Source organism: Charadrius vociferus, unplaced genomic scaffold, assembly GCF_000708025.1.
Source record: "Charadrius vociferus isolate BGI_N301 unplaced genomic scaffold, ASM70802v2 scaffold32, whole genome shotgun sequence".
In the NCBI taxonomy this organism is placed as follows: Eukaryota; Metazoa; Chordata; class Aves; order Charadriiformes; family Charadriidae; genus Charadrius; species Charadrius vociferus.
In genome coordinates, this window is record NW_009647856.1 from 2,586,759 (window position 1) to 2,607,255 (window position 20,497).

At 37.9% G+C, this 20,497-nt stretch overlaps 1 protein-coding gene across 1 annotated transcript in view; it reads right to left on the reverse strand.

The window, feature by feature from the left end:
* HGF (hepatocyte growth factor (hepapoietin A; scatter factor)) overlaps positions 1-20,497 on the reverse strand; it is a 57,637-nt gene that overhangs the window by 17,896 nt on the left and 19,244 nt on the right. The window contains exons 5-7 of the mRNA XM_009883001.1: positions 16,242-16,384; positions 14,417-14,537; positions 8,548-8,666 (exon numbers count right to left, since the gene is read on the reverse strand). Of these exons, the coding sequence (XP_009881303.1) occupies positions 8,548-8,666; positions 14,417-14,537; positions 16,242-16,384 (383 nt within the window). The remainder of the gene's footprint in view (positions 1-8,547; positions 8,667-14,416; positions 14,538-16,241; positions 16,385-20,497) is intronic.

The window sequence follows — 20,497 nt, forward strand, 5'->3', positions numbered from 1 at the left end:
AGGAAACCAAATGTCATAACAGATGGGTTTGGTTGATTTGCTGTCTAATCTTCTATGTTAAAGATCACTTCCCTGTCAGAAGATAACATCAAGTTGTGCAGTTGAATTGTACATTCCTTCACGCTGGAGAGAATTTCCGTTTTTCTCTTCACCTGGTTGATGTTTTTACATCAGTGTTTAATGCTTAAATTCATTTCCTGTCCTTCCTTCCCAAGGCACTTTGCCTGCAAAGATTGTCCCATTTCAATGGGATTGTGAGTTCCACACTCATTCCAAAGTCAAAAGGACATTACACTGCAAGTATCACAAGAGGGCTTCTGCAGGTTGACAAGTGCACCCTTTCTGGTGAATTCATCAAACAGGTTTGCAGCTAGTAACTACATTTATATTCATTATAATTCACTTTATAAGTAATTGGATAACAAAAAGACAAACTCGTATACCTAATAGAAATACATAGCTGCATATTTCAGCTTTCCATCATCACTATAATATGTGAAAACAAATTGGAATTACATTCTAAGATAGCCCCTAAGCTGATTAGACTAGACATTGCTGTGTCACATTCAAATATATATTAGTTGTGGGGTTTTTTTTAATATATGCATTATTTTGTATGTATTTTAATATATGTATTATATGTATTTTAGTATTTTTTTAATATAGTCAACACTTTTATTAAAAATGAGAGAGGTGGACAATTTGGAAAAAAATATGTACCCACCATGATCAATTTCAGCATACATATGGCACCCGGGCTGCATAATATTGCCTAAGTAAATCAATGCATTACAACTATATAAATCTAGCAAAAAAGTCTTTTTAAATAATAGTAACAATGCATAAAAATGCAACGTAATACAAGCTATTAGAAAGACCTTATTTATACACAAGACATTACTATTCTAACTGTAATGAACTGTATAGTACATCTACTCTGTACTCAGTCATACTAGGGAAAAAGTAATTAGGTTGGTGTTTATGCATGTTTGTGTGTTTTGTGTTTTTTTTTTTAAAAATCACATGCCTGAAACAAAATAACTAATGCATCAATTTAAGCAAGGCCATAGTTATTTTGCAGAGCATTCCTTCTTACATATCTACAGATACACAGCTCATGGCTAAACCTTACACTATGTGTCTGTACAGTGACCTCTATCTGTAGATCAGATTTTACAACAATTTCTCCATGTCAAACCGTTCTGTTTAAAGGAACCAGACAAACCCAACTTTCACATTGTCATGAAGCGCACAGCCAAACCTCTACTGGAAAGGCTAAAAGAGAAATTATTTCAAAATCTGTAATGTGTGATGGATTAGCTGCTGCTACTACTTTGTGGTAGCTCTCAACAAGAATTCTAGTGATGAAGAGGATCACTAAAATATTTTTATTTGAATTAATAAAGCAATTCTGTCAGTCCAAAATGTCCACAGAACCCTCCCCAAACTCTTCTTTCTATACCAGCTGCATTTCCTACAAACATCTTGTTTTCAAACATGAAAAATGAGACCCCAAAATATTTTTGAAATTTAATTCTGAAATTTCCCTGAGAAACTTCTGTTCTGGCCCTTGAGTCTCACAGAAAGCTCAAAAATTATCAAAAAATCTTCAAGAAATCCTTCATTCAGCTGGTGATTTCCATGAAGAGGCACTATGGGAGCCATCTCTCCGTTCAAGTGAATGAAAGGTGGGCTGGATGCACACATGGACAGGCAAAAGCTTGAGGAGAGATGCTCTGCAGACCAGAAGGCAGTTGCCAGACTTTCAGAAGTGCCCAGGTTGTCCAAGCCTACAAGTTAAGTAGTCATCTCCATTCAGTACTGGTCTTGCTCTTGAGGCTAATTACTTATCACCCACATAGCGAATTATCTGAAGTTTAATAACTCTGAGCACAAACATTAGATGTGCAGAGCACTGCTAGAAGAGTCCTGAGACCACACTCACCAGTTCTTTTACATGGTGGAATCAAGATGAAGATAAAAATCAGTAAGGCTGGATTCACACCCTTATCCTAGACATTCCTCTAAAATGTAAATTAAGACCTGCAACTCCAAGGGCTTGTTCCAATGAGAAAGTCACTATGAATTGTTAGAAAATAAATTTAAGTTCAATAAGCAATCCTTATTATGCAGGGAGGTACTTTAATTTCGTATTAGAAGTACCTTTTCTTTTTTTTGTTACAGTTCAGCTTTTATAGTTCTGAACTGAGATCAAAAGTACCGTTAAAGGAAGATCACACAAAATATCATCTTATAAAAGACTATTATTTATGATTTATTAATTAAATATCACTTCTTATTCCTGTATGAAACTTCATTATGAATAGAAGAATTTGATAATTGTCTAGCAGCATTTTGCTAGCGTTGAACTTTCTTGTAATTTTTTATTTATTTTTTTTTTTAATATATTCTGGATGACTCAAATTAACCATGTAATTCAGACAGCTACTTGAGAATTTCCTGTTAGTAGTATTTCCACCATCATGTGTTCACTCTGAAGTCCCCAACCAAAGTGCAATAATGCAAAGGTTTCCTTTTTCTTCCACAAAACTCTCCCTAATTTGATACTTCAAAATACATAACATTATTAATAAGGTTCAGCTCATGCATTCATGGATGTTAAGAGATGAAACATTATCCAGAGCTTTGCGTGTAAAGCCACAGATAGTCTTCTCAGTTCTGGTTCTCACAGTATACCAGCATGAGGGAATCAGCAGGGGCCTTGAGTCATTCTACCGCTGAAGTAACCAGTTAGAGTACTATTTCTGTCTTTAATCCCCCTGACCCAGAAGAAAACCCTGCACAAATTTTAGGTCAATGGTGAAACTCCTACTGACTTAAAAGAAGGTAAGGATTTTGCTGGAGTATTCATGTGCTTTCATGGTAATACTACCTACGTATATTTGGAAAAAGATGTAGTTGGAAAAGAAGAAGAGTCCTAAATTACTTCATCAGGAGAATTCCTACTTTTGCTTATGCTGTTGAAATGCCTTTCCCAGTGTGTCAGTCCATAAAAGGAAAATGTACCCAGATTTGTTTTAAAAAGTAGATTTCAAAAGATGAGGTGCCTAACCCTGTAAAGAAAGAGTACTAAACACAGCAAAGTCTTCATTAAATGTACAATTCTGCAAATGTCAGCATGAAACTTGAGTGACATTACAGGGAGACGCTCAGTTACACTGCCTCCAGGCATCCCTACCCATGCAATACAATATACAGTTCTGGGTGGTAGGATAGTCGCTGTTCTTTTCTTTCCACGTGTTTCCTTCAATGTGCTATCTCACACTAGATGGAACATAAAAAAAACAAACAAAAAACCAAACACAACACTGATTTCTAGTGTTATGTTTTGGATTCTTTTTCAGTAAAAATATATGAGAAAGTGAAGAAATAAATCAAATCTGATCTCAAGAATCAAAGTACCAAAGAACTCATTGTCACCTAAAACCTGTGCACCTACAGTTCATTTGTCCTTGAGCACAGAGAGATCTTTCCAGTATCTACAAACAGGCTTTAAATCCAAACAATTTTCAATTTAAATACACTAAAAATAAATAAATCTGGATCCAAATTTTCGCCATTAAGACTTCTCTTCAGGTTCAGAGCTTTTTAATCTCACCTTCAAAACTATCATAGAAATGATGAAAAGGATCTGAGAAGCATCCTTTTTGAGGAAATGTGGATTAAGCCATTGCATACACAATGAATGCTGGACCTCATCTATGCCCCCATGTGAAGCGAGATGGAAGGTAACACTTTATCAACTACTAAACGTCAGTCTCTTTTCACTGCCTCCTCTCTATAAACATCTTTAAATATTAAGCTTAAACTGAGTGGCACTTTTATTTGTTTACATACTATGATTCAACAAATAACTCTAATCAGAACGTCACATTCAAATGGGCGGTTGAAATCTCTGTTTCTGAAGGATCAGTAATCTAATATCGGTGATACTTTGCCTTCCCAACAGTTGTAGACACACTGCAACGGTTCATTTTACACCTAGATTTTCAATTTTGCTCTTTCATTACTTGCTCTTTCCCATCAAACCCAGACCATTATTGAATTATCTCAGGGCTTTTATAGCTCCAGCCATCCTTGCCTATTACCTATGAGTACTGAGAGCAAAGGCTAAACCCATGGTAATATTATTTGGGTTGGTTAGAAATCAGGTAGGCAGCAACCGAGCACTGTTCTTGCCATAATAATTCCATACAGCTCTGCAGCTCTGTAATGACTGACATACATAGCTTCCTCATTTCTGGGCCTCAGCACCTCTCTGCCCTCATCCCCAGAAGTACAGCTGTCCTTTTTCCCTTTTTCCTTTTTTTAAAAAAAAAAAAAACAAAACAGTATTAGCTCCCCACTCCTGTTTTCCCTGTAGTCCATGTCCTCGTTCATGCCAAAGTAACAGTCATTTTCTTTTCTTATATTTTCTGTCACTGCTTCCATTTCTTCATTTCATCCTACACTTCTTTATTGCTGTTATAGTTGTCCTTTCATCCTCTCTTCTAACTAAAAATTGTCTCAAGCCAAAACCACAGACACATATGTGAGCAACTTCAAACCAATCCTGGGGTCCCTGAAGTCTTAATCCAGATCCAATTTTTGCAGCTTGAGCCATCTCTAATCCCTAATTGCTCCTGTCATCTCTTTCTCACAGCCCTGGCTGTAAGCCACAATGTTTTATGCTGCCTTCTGTGCTTGGAAATAAAGTTACAATGCCCTCCTGTCTCTTCAGTCTTAAAAACATATTTATTTTCTGAATGCTTCCTTCCACTGACTTTTTTGCTGAAAAATTTTGTATATGAGCTGTTGTCAGCATTTTGGCTATAGAGCATACTAGCACTCATGACATGTAGCAAAAGCCGCAAGCAGCATGCTGCCTTGTGGTCACTCCCCGAAGAGAGGACACCTACGTTTTTGTATATGGTCCAAACACTTGGATTTGCAAAGCATTTTTTCTAATTAGTATTTCTTGTAAAATATATAAACAGTCTTCAGCATAGGAATTAAAAACCTGTGTGAGAATCCAAACCACAAAGCTATAAAGATGTATAACTCATGATGTTCTCTTTTTAGTGTACTGAGATTGCTCACAGCCACAGCTTCAGAACAAGAAGCAGCCACTGAAACCCAGAACAGCCTAGTGTTTTGGGCTCCCTGCTGGGAGGTGGGAAAACAGTTTTTCTATGTGCCTCAAGAAAGACACAAAACTGAAAACAGGGCTCTGACATTTTGCGTCGATATTCCAGTCACCGAGCTGGTGATATAACAGTAATATCAACAATAGATTCCCTCTCTGGGTTATAAAGTCAAAAATATCTGCTGGATGAAGCCCTTTCAAGATCACTGCTTTTGTATTCTTCCTCATATAAATCACTTCATTAATTTCCAAAGATCTACAGTTTTCTGCAGTGAAAATACAGTTTTGTGTGTAAAATTCCCACTGATCTTAATACACTTTCTAATTGAAGGTAAAAGAAATAATTTCTAGTTAATTCAGTCAACTTTTGCTTAGAAATGTGACCAAAAACTTTCATTGCAACACTAAAATCATTATATTGTGGGGTCTTTTTGATGATTACCATTTCTTCAGGACTCTAATTGTGACTTGGGTAGACAGAGGTGACATTACCGTAGTTTGCAGGAGATCTCCCATCCAGCTATTTTATAAAGCTTAGACCAGACTGTAGATACTGAAAGTTGCCTGGACTGAAAGCTTACGTGACCAGCAAAGCCAGATGTGAATCCTCAGAACACTGACACATCAGCTCAGGAAATGCCAAAGGATAAAGGTTTATAAAAGTTGCATTTGTGAAACAGTCAGCTGTAACTTAGGAATATTTTTATTTTTTGTAGTAAAAACACTACTACCAGGGGAAAAGAACAGATCTAGTATGCTACATATGATTCACATATTATCTAATAATTAAAGAAATGTAGGAAGCACAGTTTATTTTAAAATAAACCACCAAAAATCCCCGAAAACACAAACCAAAAATCCAAAACAACAACCACCCCCAACTAAATGAATCAACTAGAAAAATGGAACGATGATTCAGTTATAGAGCTAAGCGAGACTGTGTTCCCAATGGGGAAAGACTGAACTTTCCCCATTATCAAAGATCATCGAAAACTGTAGATACAATCATATGATTTAGTACTGTAGTTCACAGGCAAGACTTTCAACATGGGTGTGACTTAATGGGCGTCTGGCACAAAACAAGCAGTAGTCCTGTTAAGTTTCTTCCATCTCTGGAGAGCTGATTACAGGCATTGCCTGAAGTGACAAATTAACCTCATTTTTTACAGTGGAATAATTTTGCTGATTTTAACTACCTTAATCTGGATTTACAATGATATACGATAGTGCAGAATAAGTTCAATTAGTCCACATCAGGAAGTACATTAAGAGTATTCTTACTCAAACTTTTTACTTGAAACAATTGACTGATTGATAAGAAGTGAATGACACTCCAAGACTTTACACTGGCTTAAGGCAAGAACAAGCAAGGAGAGCAAATGCTGAACTATTGGTGCTGGAAGCAGAAAACACAGCATAATTTTGTTTGGTACAAATTCCAAGTGAAAATGAGGAATACCATGCTTCCCCCTTTAGGTAGCAACTACTCACATAAAAGGTTCATGCCAGAGCCATTCCCTCTTCTCTCCCCCTCTCAGCGTTTGTATATATGCCAACTTTATAGGAAAAATACAGGATTACATTGTGGAAATGAACTTTTTGTAAGATCCACAACTGTCTCTATTTTATGTAAATTTGACATACCCCAATAATGGTTTATCTTGGTTTATATAGTGACAACAAACACAGAGAACCCTAAAAATTAAAGTCATTAAAAATCACTTCTTTTATGCTTTTTATTATTTTTCTTTTTTTTTCCCCTTTTTTAAATTCTCATGTAAATCCAATTCCAGGTAAACTTTATTGTTCTTTTCAGTAGAGTCTGTTCTCTTTTTCTATCCTCTTCCCAAGAGAGCCAAATGAATTTTACAATGACATAAGCCTACTGAAGTGACACTCAGAGCTAGATGAAAAGCAGAGCGTCTGGTTTCGAGGATTTTTATTTTTTTTAACACTTAATTTTGGTCAAAATTCAAGCACAACATCAAAGGAAATTGTAGTTTACAAAACTGCAGAACTAAGAGAAACTGACTTTCTCATGAGCTAACATGACACTGAATTTCACTGAGCAGCTTTAGAAGCTTCTCTTTGCCTCTACTTCATGGAAAATCAAAAAACACTGTTTTCCCTTTTCTGCCTGTGTTCCTGGGGGCTCTGCCACAAGCTTGGGCCACATGAAGCTGACAGGCTTCTACAATATGGATTCAGTCAAAGTCATGCCTTGTTTTCAGAAATTGCCTTTATTCCTAAGATGTTATAAACAAAGTATTTTGAGAATAAAGAATATTTTTTTTTAAAAGCCTAGGTATTACAAGACTGTTTTTAATATCATGCTTGTACATTGATTATTTCACAGGGTGTCAGTTCACTAAAGGCAAAAAATTGGACCCCAAATCTGGCAATGAGAAGTATGGGAAATAAGAGAGGAAACTGTCACTGGGAGATCCACAAGCTGCACATGAGTCAAGGAATATCAGAGATGTAAGTCTTTCTTTCCTGATTAAAATATGTACCAACAAAACTGAATTCTACCATCTGCTTCATCACCAGCTTTACCATGAAAGTCTGGAAAAAATACTTTTCAAGGGAGGTCCAATAGTTGTACCTTCCTCATTGTCCCTGTACTACTCATTTCAGACGTCTAATTATCACTACAACAGAGCTGTCAGAGCTACCACCAAAGTTAGGAGGATCTGGGCCTTGAAGATAGAATATGCCACAGAATGCTGTAAAAATTCTGAACTAAAGCAACTCAAAGCGGGCATCCAATATTTGTACAGCTTAATGTTACTTTGATTCTATTCCCTGTCTGTAAAGTGAGAATAATAAAAATCACCATCTTGTAGTTGGCGTATGAAAAGAAATGAATTGCCTGTGGAGCGCTTTGATACTGGAGTGCTGAACATCACAGAGAAACCCATGAGGAAATTAATAATTCTGTCTTCAGCACAAGGCTGAACAGTGTGCAGGAACCGAGACCTAGAACCGCGAGAGGAAAACAAAGCAATGAGCAGTTGTGGACAGAAGAGCACTGAGTAGGGAAGGTGTGCATGCATCTACTCACAAATTGTAATGCAGGTGCCCAGCACGGCCAAACTAATACTGTACATGAGATCTTCATGATGATGTTGCCTCACTTTTTTAGGTCTTGATTTTCCTACATTATAACGCAATTTCCTGTATGTAAGATATACACATATTCCAGTGCTAAGTAGCACACAACTCTCTTATTTCCTGTCCACATTAAATATAATGTTTTTATAGGAGATGCTCTTTGAAAGCTATGTTTCAAAACTCAGTGAAGTGCAATGAATGAACTAGCTGTGGTCCTATATTGCTTGAACTATCTGTGTCCAGATTTTGGAAAGGAAAAGGAAGTAATAAATTTTGCTTGAACTCACCACACGTTTTAATTGCACAGAACTCCCAGGGGGTGTTAGGGTCAAGAGTGTAGCACCACGGTCTCAGCTTGCCATCAGGATTGCGGCAGTAATTATCATCAAAGCCCTTGTCAGGATATCTGCAAACCACAACGAGAAACGTGTCAGGGAAGTCTTCCTGGCAACACTGCACAGGCTTCTACAGGACAGTCTTCAGCAGAGGCAAATAAGAACCAGTTCCTATTAACCTTGGGTCTGATCCTGTGAGATGGATGCAAATAATCTTTTAACGCTATTAGAAAGTTAATAACATAAAATCTCCTTCCAAATATGCAGCAGAATCAGACCTCCACTGAGGGGATTCCCTGCTGTGCTAATGCACAGGATACCGGATGGGGTAACTCTGCTAATTGCTAAACTCTTGCTCTTGTGTCTGTCAACTGATGACCAGACTCTGAAGCCACTAGTTTTTTTGAAACAGCCCAATTAAGTGTGGATTATATAAACACTGCCTGGCATGCCGGACTCATTAAGAAAGCAGGTTCTTCAGTGCAACAGCCCTGGGTTCAAACTGGAAGCTATTTTGAACAGCTATGTTACTAATGATAGCTCCATTTTTGTAATAGAGCTAGTTCTAGGTCATGCCCTCATTTCAAGCACTGGGGGTAAAAAAGGAGAAAAATAAGGAATTAACTTCCGTTTCACTTTATCTCATTAAGATTTGAAACTATTGTGCCATTTAATTATTTCCACGTTCCTATGGCCATCACTGAACAGTCAGGCAGATATTCAAGATAAGGAGGTTCTTTCTGTATAAATGTGCTATACGAACATCTATAAACTTAAAAAGAAGGAGATAAATGCATACTTTTTTTTTTTTTCTTTTCTCCAGTGAATACAAATTGTCCTGGTTTCCCAGTTTTATTGAAACATGTTTGTAAAAGAAACACAAAGTAGATTTTCCCCTGAGGGAAACATGAAAAGTATGTAACAGAACAATAAAGTTAACTACCTGGGAACCTGAGCCCATTTACAACTGCAAGCAGATGTGTTTTTCACAAGCAGAGGAAAATATGATTTACAAGCATGTGTTATTTTGTCAAACAATCATCCTGATTTTGACTCATGCATTTGCAACTTGATCTCCCATTCCTTGGGAAAAATCAGGTTCCTTCATCTATACAAGGGACAGGGAGAGGATCTAAGTAGAATTTTAGAAACAACCAATGAAACAAACAAAAAACAAAAATAAAAACAAAAAAAAATCCACCCACAAAAAAAACCCACACCACCAAATATGCCAACAAGGAGAAACCTCACAAAAGTGAGAATTCAAGGGCAGTCAAGAATGTGGTAGTTTCAGATCTAGCAGTAGTACCCTGTTTTCTGCTACGTAGAAGACAAACTGTAAAGGAACAAATTGTGTCCAAGGATTTCACAAGAAAACAGTTAATGGGCTAATAATATAGCAGGAAACAAGATGGCTTTGGCCACCCAGTAGGTGCAGTGATGAGCTTTGATGTTGGTATCACATGTTCCATGTCATGTAGCAATGGAGAGTCCATGGCACCAGGAAGAGTCCAGGTACCTGCAGTCATAGCTCCCAAAAACCTTTTGAAACATCTGAGAATGTAAAGAATCCACTTTCTAGAAGGCAAGTGTCTTCCATAGCACTGAATGTTCTGTCCTTCCTGATATTATATGATATGATACCACAGTACGTCAAAAAAATCAAGTAAAGGTGTAACAGTTCTTCCAGGATCAAGCTTTGAGTGTCTTTGTGGGATGGAGTAGTGTCTGTGAACTGTATCTTTCCACCTACTATATCTATGTGTCCTTTTCTAGAGTGACAACAGTCTTCCTAGTCACTGGTTCTTCCCACCATATTTAGGCATGTTTCTGCCTTCCTTCATATCCAGCCAGCAACAGTTCCTCAGTTCCTATAGAAAAGGCTAACTAATGCCTTTAAGACACAAATATTAGGGATAAGACAAACAATATGGCTTCAAACTGTTCCACAATCCAACAGCGAGACTGTGGCGGATTTTCTGAGAGTTCATCTGACCTGTTGGATCAGATCCAGTGGAGGGCCACAAAGATGATCAGAGGGCTGGAGCCTCTCCTATGAGGACAGGCTGAGAGAGTTGAGGTTGTTAAGCCTGGGGAAGAGAAGGCTCCAGGAAGACTTTATTGCGGCCTTCCAGTACCTAAAGGGGGCCTACAGGAAAGCTGGTGAGGGACTTCTTTTTATGAGGGCATGTACTGACAGGACAGGGGGAATGGCTTTAAACTGGAAGAGAGCAGATTTAGATTAGATAGTAGGAAGAAATTTTTCACTCTGAGGGTGGTGAGGCACTGGAACAGGTTGCCAAGAGAAGCTGTGGAAGCTCCATCCCTGGATGTGTTCAAGGTCAGGCTGGATGGGGCTTTGAGCAACCTGTTCTAGTGGGAGGTGTCCCTGCCCATGGCAGGGGGGTTGGAACTAGATGATCTTCAAGGTCCTTTCCAACCTAAACCATTCTATGATTCTATGATTCTTTTGTCCTGCACACTTCTCCTTCACCCAGTACACTTGGGCACAGACCTCTTGCTTGGACCCAACAATTAGCCTGAGGTTTCCAAGATCTTTCAGAAGCCTGCATATTTGATTTCACCCCAGGAACTGCAGTAGCTATACTTCATTTCTGAAACTGAAATGAAGCATTAGGATACACATCTGGTGTCAACATCAAGACTTTTTCTCAATTTCTGAGGGGGAGAAAGAGACGAAGAGATAACATTTATTCTCTTTAAAAAGACAGATGTTGATCATAGAAACATAAAATCATCTAGGTTGGAAGAGAACTTTAAGATCATCAAGTCCAACCATCATCCTAACACTGTGAAGTTACCACTAAACCATGTCACTAAGCACCACATCTACCCATCTTTTAAATACTTCCAGGGGTGGCGACTCCACCACTTCCCTGGGCAGCCTGTTCTAAAGCTTGACAACCCTTTTGGTGAAGAAATTTTTCCTAATATCCAATCTAAACCTCCCCTGGTGCAACTTGAGGCCATTTCATCTCATTCTATGACTTGTTACTTGGGAGAAGAGCTCAACCCCCGCCTCGCTACAACCTCCTTTCAGGTAGTTGTAGAGGGTGATAAGGTTTCCCCTCAGCCCCCTTTTCTCCAGGCTAAACAGCCTCAATTCCTCAGCCACTCCTCATAAGACTTGTTCTCCAGACCCTTCACCAGCTTTGTTGCTCTTCTCTGGACTAGCTCCAGAACCTCAATGTCTTTCTTGTAGTGAGGGGCTCAAAACTGAACAGAGTACTTGAGGTGAAATCTTGAGGTAATCGAGGTGACCTCTAGCTCTGCTGGAAGTAAACTGAAACTTAGTGTCTAAAACTTTTCCCTAATATTTCTTTTCCCCTTCTTTTTGTTTTAAAAGACATGCAGGACTGGAAACTTGATTTTGTATAAAGTAAATTTTCATACAAGAGATATAAACCGGAGTATTTTAATAAAAGGATACCTGTAATTTTTCAACTCATACTACACTTCAGCCTTACTTTCCTCCATGCAGTAAGTACCTATTTTCAGAGCATCTTTGATTTTGAGCAGAAAATATGAGCAGAATAGGAGAGAACTGTTGCTTCAGTATGCCTGCCTGAGCCTCTCTAAATCATTATCCTCAATGGCCTTCCTTCCACACCGAGGTATAATCCTACCCAGGAGTACACAAGAGAACTGGATCTTCAGAATACAATTCTGCATCCTTTAATAGCTAAAAACAGGTCATGCAAGAGTTGTTTGAGGGTATTCCTACCTCTAGCTTCAATCACATCTAGGTAACAAGGTATTATCAATTCTCTTCAGTAAGTGACCTCTGAAGGGAATAAATGTGGAATAAGTCATTGAAGTGACAAAAAGGAAAAGTGAGATGTATTCACACTGAGCTGAAAACATTGTCCAGCAGCAGGTAGACTGGAGCATTTGAAAAGATTACTAGTTTTATCTCTCTTTCTTCATCACTGCAACTGATGAAATTATAAAGGAAAACAAGTTTAAATCTGTCCTTTCTGGTTTCCAGGTTACTACCCCTAGATGGTATAGTATAAGCTTCTCTAGAGATTTCTGTATTGTAATGGGTCATTGGTTCCAGACCTCCTCTCTTATTTTCAACTTAAATAATTATTAAAAAAAAACCCACCACCTATACAAACAAAGCCCACAATGTTTTTAAAAGCTAGTCTAATCAAAGTGTGATTGTCACTACCTTTAGTGACCATTCCATGAAGTTAATTAACATCAGCGTATTAGAAATGTACTGGACCCCAGCTACTCTTCTGAAAGCACATACAGATCAGCACAATCTGGATGGGATGCTTTATAATAAAAAAATTTTTAGAACAGAAGATGTTTTCTGAAGGGAATGTTTCAGTGATCATTCTTGAGACTGCAGTTAGTCTGAAAAGTTATTTTGCAAACAATCCAAAATTAACGGAAAACAGAAATTTCCTCCTGACAGAAAAATTATTATTGTTTTTACCCAGAAGTTCAATAAATGTTTCACCCCCACAGAACAAAATTCTTTCTGTGACTTATTTTAGAATGCGCAGCAAGTGCATGGCAAAACTCAGAAACAGATTCTCTTCAGTCCCAGTTTGCTAATACAAAATATTTATTGCAGCAAAACTATGGGAGAGCCTGCTTTTATTTATGAACCAGATCGTCTGAGCCAAGAGGAAAAAGAGGCTATATCACATAAACTCCAAAACAGCAGATCCTTAATGTTTTGCTGAATAACCAGGCTTTCTAAAACCTACCAGTACCAGTATTTCTGGGTATGAAAATGATGCTCATTTAGTGGAACACTTCAACATATGTAAAGATACTTTCAGCCCAAGGCCTCAGTCATTCTGAGGGTGTTGATTCTTGCAGTCTTCCTCTGGCAGTTTAAATTATTCAATCCACTACATGAATGGAATTAATCCAAAATCCAGAGTAAAACTAAAATGAAACTTTAGTCCAGTTTAAGAAAAACACAAAGGGCTTCCTGTGTGGCCTTATCCCCCACACAAAAATCCTTCCAAAAGGGTGTATTATAGATGACCCTTTGCAGCCGGGTGAATTTTACCCTCTAGGACAAACCCTAAAGGGGATGCAATTTGTCTTGATATTTCTGACTCATCTTTTGGCATTATGTGTCTATGCCTAATAAAAAAAAAATTAAAAAAATAAAAAAAAAAGGAAAAAAGTTTAAAATACAAATCCATGTGCATAAAATGCCAAACAGAATGATGAACTCCTTTCCCAGGCTGAAAAAAATCATGTAGTGGGCAAACATTTTTGTCAAACAAATTGGATACTTAGACCTGATTACAACAGAAGACCATGTACAGCTTTAAAGCTGCTCAACACTTCAAAAAAGGAGCATGCTCTGACTTGACAATGTTGCTATTTTATACTCACTAATTGTGTTAAGAACTCTAACAAAAATTTATGACTTTTAATCATTATTTACTTTGTGATTACTTAAGGTATTTCAAGCTAACTGAAGCTACATAAGAACACATACAGAAACATTCAGAGGTTAATTTTTTAATGTCAATGAAGCTAGGGAGGAAATTTTCATCAATTAATGCAGCACATATACATCACTGCACTAAACAGCCATGGGATGTAGCCACAACTGCACAAAACAACCTGTAGTCCCCATCCTGCATCTCCATCATGACTGTAGCCAGCCTTCACGCACCACGGGCCAGAAGCCCAAGAAACTAAGACTGGTGAACTCTGTAAAATTCAGTTCAGCTAATGCTGATTTTGACCAACTGGTTCCAGAACACATGTGATTTTAAATTATAACCACATGGATTTACTTGAGGGGAGGAGGGATTACCTCTCTGGACGAAATTTGTGCTTGTGTGGTCTCTGAAGATCCCAGCGCTGACACTCCTTGCCCGACTCAGTGTGATCCATTGGCCCTCTGTAACTCTCTCCATTGCAGGTCATGCATTCAACTAGGGAAAAAAAGGGAAAAAAAAAAGTTACTAGTCATTTATTATGCTGATAACTTGTAGCACAAAGAAAAAAAAAAATCATATCCCTGCAGTTACAAATTGAAACCAACCTAAAGAGGTATAAAAAAGTGATATCTTTTAGTTAGGTTGGTAAGCGAAATGTCCTTTGGACCAGAACAGAATTGCATCTCTTTCTTTGATCTAATACAGATGCTTAAATTTGGTATTACTTTATAGGACACTTACAGTTTCAAGGCAGGTAGGTGTGAACTGCTAGAGGCATTCATGTTTCTAGCAGATTTCTAACCTTACCTATGGTCAGTAGCAGAAGGAGATACACATCTAAGGAAGGAACATTTTTAGAGGTGATGCTTTCTAATTAAGTAACACGGATTATCCTAAATCACTCTAAGTCATAGTATAATAACAGTACAAGTTTAAATCCATAATAATGGCTGAATCCCAATTTCGTGCAGTACAGTCTGTCTCTTTAAATTCCCAGCACTTTCAGCCTACATGTGATACTGTTTCTTTTCGATACTAATTCTTTTTGGCAGCTTCAACTATGATACATTTTCAGCCCTGGTTTGAGAAAGTGGGGGGGCGGAGGGAGAGTGGGCAAAAAGCTACCAAAGGGATTTGAAATCACTGTTGAACAAAATATGCTTCATAATTTAGAATGAGAAGTCTAAAAATGTAAAATAAAATCAGCATAATTAACTATAGACCCATTTCTCAAGTGCCTTCTAATTAGAGTAATTGTAAGGAAGGATCACTTAGTAAATACTAATTTATGCAATTACAGATCTCACTCTTCAGTCAAAACATCCGCTACCGAAGTCTTCATCCTGCAGCAAGCTCCAGGTCTTATCCCATTTGAAGCTCACTCTACACTGATCTTTAAATGTTATCTTTTAATAGATTTTCAATTTCCTTATAAATCATTCTCTTCCTCTCTCTCTCCCTCCCTCCCTCTCCCTTTTCTTCCCCCACCATTCCATAGCTGATGCATGTGACACATTAGCAGGAAAATTAAAGGCAGCCTATCTTGAGAATTTAAATGGCTTGATTGACTGGAACTGAATTGGCTGATTAGCAAGATGTGAGAGCTTAGTTTGGAGGTTAACATAACTTAAAAGTCAACAAATGCAATAGTGCACATGAAGTATCTTCTGTGACTTGAAAGTTGAATAGGACTGGATTTATAAAAAGTTATACTTATTTACAGTATTTATTTGAAAAACAAAATGCATGCTTAGATTGTGCTTTCATCCTGTAATTCAGTATCTGTATTTTCATCAAAAAGATGAAAAGTAATATCAGAAGATACTGACATGGAATGGCACTAGATGATTTTATCACACAGTAATACTGAAATTGTTAATGGGTTCACTATGGACTAGACAAGTGAAAAAAGGGGCACCTTTGTGCAATTGGCACAACTTCATTGTTCCAGCTCCTCCATGACCTGAAAAAATAAGCTGCTGAGCCTGAAAGCTTGTTTAAGTCTTCCAGAGTACTGGAACACAAGATCTCCTCTTTCTCTAATAACTGCTTTTCTTGCTACATGAATTACTCTTGCTGAGAAGTCACCTATTCTTTCTCTGAAGTCCATGAGCAAGTGTCACTGAAACTCGTGTTTCATTCTGTGTTCCCACTGTCAGCAGAGAAAAGACACCTTTCCCGCGAGCCATGCCGGGTTACCTTGTGAGCAGAGGGGGATGTCGCAGACCTCGTGGCGCGTCTCCGGACTGGTGGTGAAACACCATGGCCCTCCCTCTTCCCCTCGGGGGTTACGGCAGTAGTTTTCCCGCAGGTCTTTACCCCGATAGCTCGAAGGCAAAAAGCTAGTTTTAAAATGACAATCATTACAGTATAAGAGCATGCAAACTTTGGTGTTAATCATACTATTTTTTTATAAACAGTTAGAAACAATCACATTTCTGCTTCCTTCTCCCTCCACCCTGCCTACACAAATGCACACACCCAAATATCTGTCCATACACAAATACACATCTTCAGTCAGGATTACTCAATCGATGGCCAAAATCTGGGACAATTTGTCTAGCCCATAGCTTGCTCTAGCAAGTTTTACTCCCGTCCCTGGGGTGTCCGGAGCCAACTATCCACTGCAGAGCCAGAGGCAGCAGCACACTCCCTGCCAGCCCTCATGGTGCTCTTCTTCATGAGCTTGGAACTACTCACACAATGGTGGAAGGACTCTGGACAAGGGAGGAAAATTGTATTGGGTGCATAGGGGAAAAATCCTTTGCGTCCATTGCCATGCCAGACCTGCCATTCCCGTGCACGTACACATACAGGGGGCCCAGATGGGCTTAGCGTGCACCTACTACATAAAGGCCATGAGCAGAGACACCTCTTCTCATCCCTGGTCAGGCAGCAGCCAGAACTGGGCATCAGGAGTGTGTGAGCATGACCGAGCGGTGTGACACACTGCGCTGAGAGGCTTTCACTGCCCGAAACCATGGACTGCTTTGCATTTCAGCATGAGAAATTTCCCCAGATCCCTGTCTTGCTGTCTTGCTTCGTGTTCTTGCTTCGTGTTCTGCCACAAGCCCCACTGTTGTCACCTTAGGGTCTGCTACTTATAGACCCACTCGTCACCGCTACCATACAAATTAGGACATTTAACAGTGACCTAGCTGACTTAAACTGTGATCTCCCTTTCATTATATTTTCTGCTTTTGCTGTGCTGTTAAATAACAAAACCCCTTCAGATTTTTGCCTTAGATTAGGGGTTCTCAGGCCAATGCTAAGGACTTTGCTTTTCTTTATTGTTTAGCAGAAATGCAAGTGAATACTGTATTTCTTTGTCTAACACAGATTTTTAGAATGAGACCTTGCTGCTTATGCTTAGACCATCAAAAATAAACTCTCCAGGATCAAGGTTTTGTGTTCTTAGCTGTTTGTAAAATTATGTGTTTTCGTCTAGAGAAACCCCCATGTACAACATTGACATATAGAAATATATGTAGGTGCATGTGTGCATATGTGTATTTATACATAAAAGCAATACAAGTTATTTTTCCCCACAACCTAGGGAATCAGTAGCCCTGTAGTAAGGAGCCCAACCCCAGAGCTGGTTCTGTTCAAGGCCAATGCAAGAGCTCATGACCACACTCGGGCTGCACATTGCAGAGAAACCCACTGACACTTCACTGCCAGTTTCATTGCAGTGATGCTTAAACAGCAGCTAAATCTCTGCATTTAAAAAACACACTAAATTCAGAGTTATGCTCAATTCTGTTAAGGTTTTGTTGTTGTTAATTGAAAAGTTGGGCAAAATACATAGGGGATCAAACAAAACTTGCAATTCAACTTAATAAATTGATTTAATTTTTGAGCTTTCTAAGATTTGTTCCATTTTTTTTTTTTTCATCAATATATTTAAATTCCAGTGGAAATATGACAAGTAAAGTGCACCTTTTATCCTGAAAATACCCAATAGTTTATTTTGGGTGACTGTTTAGGGTTTTTGTTGTTGTGGTGGTTTTTTTGTTTTGTTTTGGCGTGGGTTTTTTTAATCAACAAGGGAATTTAAAAGTATCTATATTCTAGAGTGGAAAAAACCCCATAAAATTTCATCTAACTTCTTTTAGAAGACTGCAGACACTTGCAGCTTAGGAAACTAAACTAATCACTTGAGACAGTCTTTATACATAGACACTGATTTAATTTATATACAAAAGCAGAAGATAAATGTATGTTTCCTGATGTCCTTGGCAAATTCTATTTTACAAATGAATAAATTAACAATTTTTAAAAAAAGAGAAAGAGAAAGAGAGAGAAACAAAAAGAAAATTCTGACATGTGACATTTTAATCATGTTTTAATCCCACTAATGAAATCTTTGAACTAACTGAAGTGGAAAATACCTCTGTTAATTGTATTGTGGTTCTAGTCAAGGCAATGTGGAAGCACTATTTAAAAGTGCTTTTCTTATTTTTAGTGCTTGAAGAGAATAATTTTTATGTCATTACTGCTGCCTATAAAATTGTTGTTTCTGGTTTTCCTCTGTAGTCTGGTAATATAAATATCTTATTTTTTTTAGCTAGAGACAGCCCTGGGAAAACTTTTCTAATGGGACATTGCAACCTGTGTATGTGTTGTGGTATGTCAGTATCTATTAGAAAATTTTATTTAATTTTCCTGCTGGAAAATCTTTCTGCTCAGAAATTATGAACATTAGAAAATATAGGGAAAAGGCACTTCAAATTGCATCAGGTACACTGTCAAAACATTAAAAAAATAAAATCTTAATTAATAGAATTAAAAACTCAAGATGGGTCAGATCTACAAATGGCTTCAACAGGTACTGAAGCAACATTCTTGAGGGAGGAAAAGATGAGATGCAGTAAAGACCCACCCAGAAATGGAAGACAGAGCTACTCCTAAAACTGTGTGCTGATTTAGTTCAGCTATATTAGGTAAGGAAAAAAAGAAGAAAGCCAAAAACTGAAGCCAGTAAGAATAATGGTAAAAACAGATTCAACCACAGGAATAGTCATGGAAACTAACAAAAAGCCTGTGAAATACTGGTCTACTCTTTGACCATTTCTCTTTGAACCCGTTTTTGCATTGGCTTTATCCATCTAGATAAAAAAATCTTCAGAGCAAAAAGAGTCTTGTAATCTGTACTAGGATGGAGACGAAAATAATGGAACTCTGATTTTACCTGGGAGTCTTCAGGTTCTACTGGAATACAAATAAATAAAAATATAATTTGTTAAATCCAAGCACAACTTTAAAGTGTGAAAAATCAGTAAAGTACATTTCTCCCTTGAATATGAAAAAGGGATTTATTTTCCAATGGCACTTGTGATAATCAGACGTTGAGAAAAACTGACCTAAAAATCTAAGCCTTTTGTACTAATAAGTTCCACACACACCACTACTGTCTGCTTCTTCCCATCTCCCTCATGTCTCTGATGATGAAATCATATTTTCTGATGTTGAAAAACAAAATTAGCATGCAGCCACCTCATTTATCCAGTGACCTTTTAAAAATTGAACTTATTGCACAAGGCAGGAGAAAAGTCATTCTCATAAAATACATCATAGAAGAGTGGCTGTCCAAACGTATTAGATAAAGCTGTGTATGCTGTATATTAAAATGCAATTTAGTGATAATATATACCATTCAGATTTTTTCTTTTATTATATAAAGCCATATGTATATCATATAGAATAAATATTCATTCTTGCTTAGGCTGCAATTACTGAGAATTCTTTCATTTCTAAAAGATGAAGATTGTATACTTCAAGGTGTTGAGTCTCGAGAGGTCATTGCTGTGGGAGCTGATGGTATTTAACATGCATTCACAATTAAGAGCGGGTCTGGTCCCACACTGGAAATCAGACACACTACCATCTATATTATAAGCAGCCAAGTCCAGTCAAGTCCAAGCCTGAGGCTCAGCTTTGTAACACATCATAATAAGAGAAAACCCAAGTATCCTTTGCCTTTTAATGTTGTTCCAAGATATCATCTTGCACACTGGATAGATTTGGTCAGGACAGGACTGAGCAGTGCACAGCCCAGTTCCTCACTAGCAATCTCCAGCTTGGCTCCTCCTAAACTAAGTGCTGACACTGGGAGTCCAGAACAAAAGGCAGCAGTGTGGATAGGAAACTTATAGGTGAGAAGACACTGGGTTTGACTTTTAAGGTTTTTTTTATCTAAATGGTTAAAGACAATACAAAATGCTTTGAAGAGAAATGGTCAAAGAGTAGACCAGTACTTCATAGTTCTTTTGCTAGTTTCCAGCAACGTTTGGTGTGGTTGAATCTGTTTTTACCATTACTCTTAGCGGCTGCAGTTTTTGGCTTTCTTCTCTTTTTCCTTAGCCAATATACTTGAACTAATTCTACTCTCAAGGTGTAGATATGGCCTCAGTTCTTCACTATATCAGCTCTTAATCTCAAAAGGTAAATCTCAT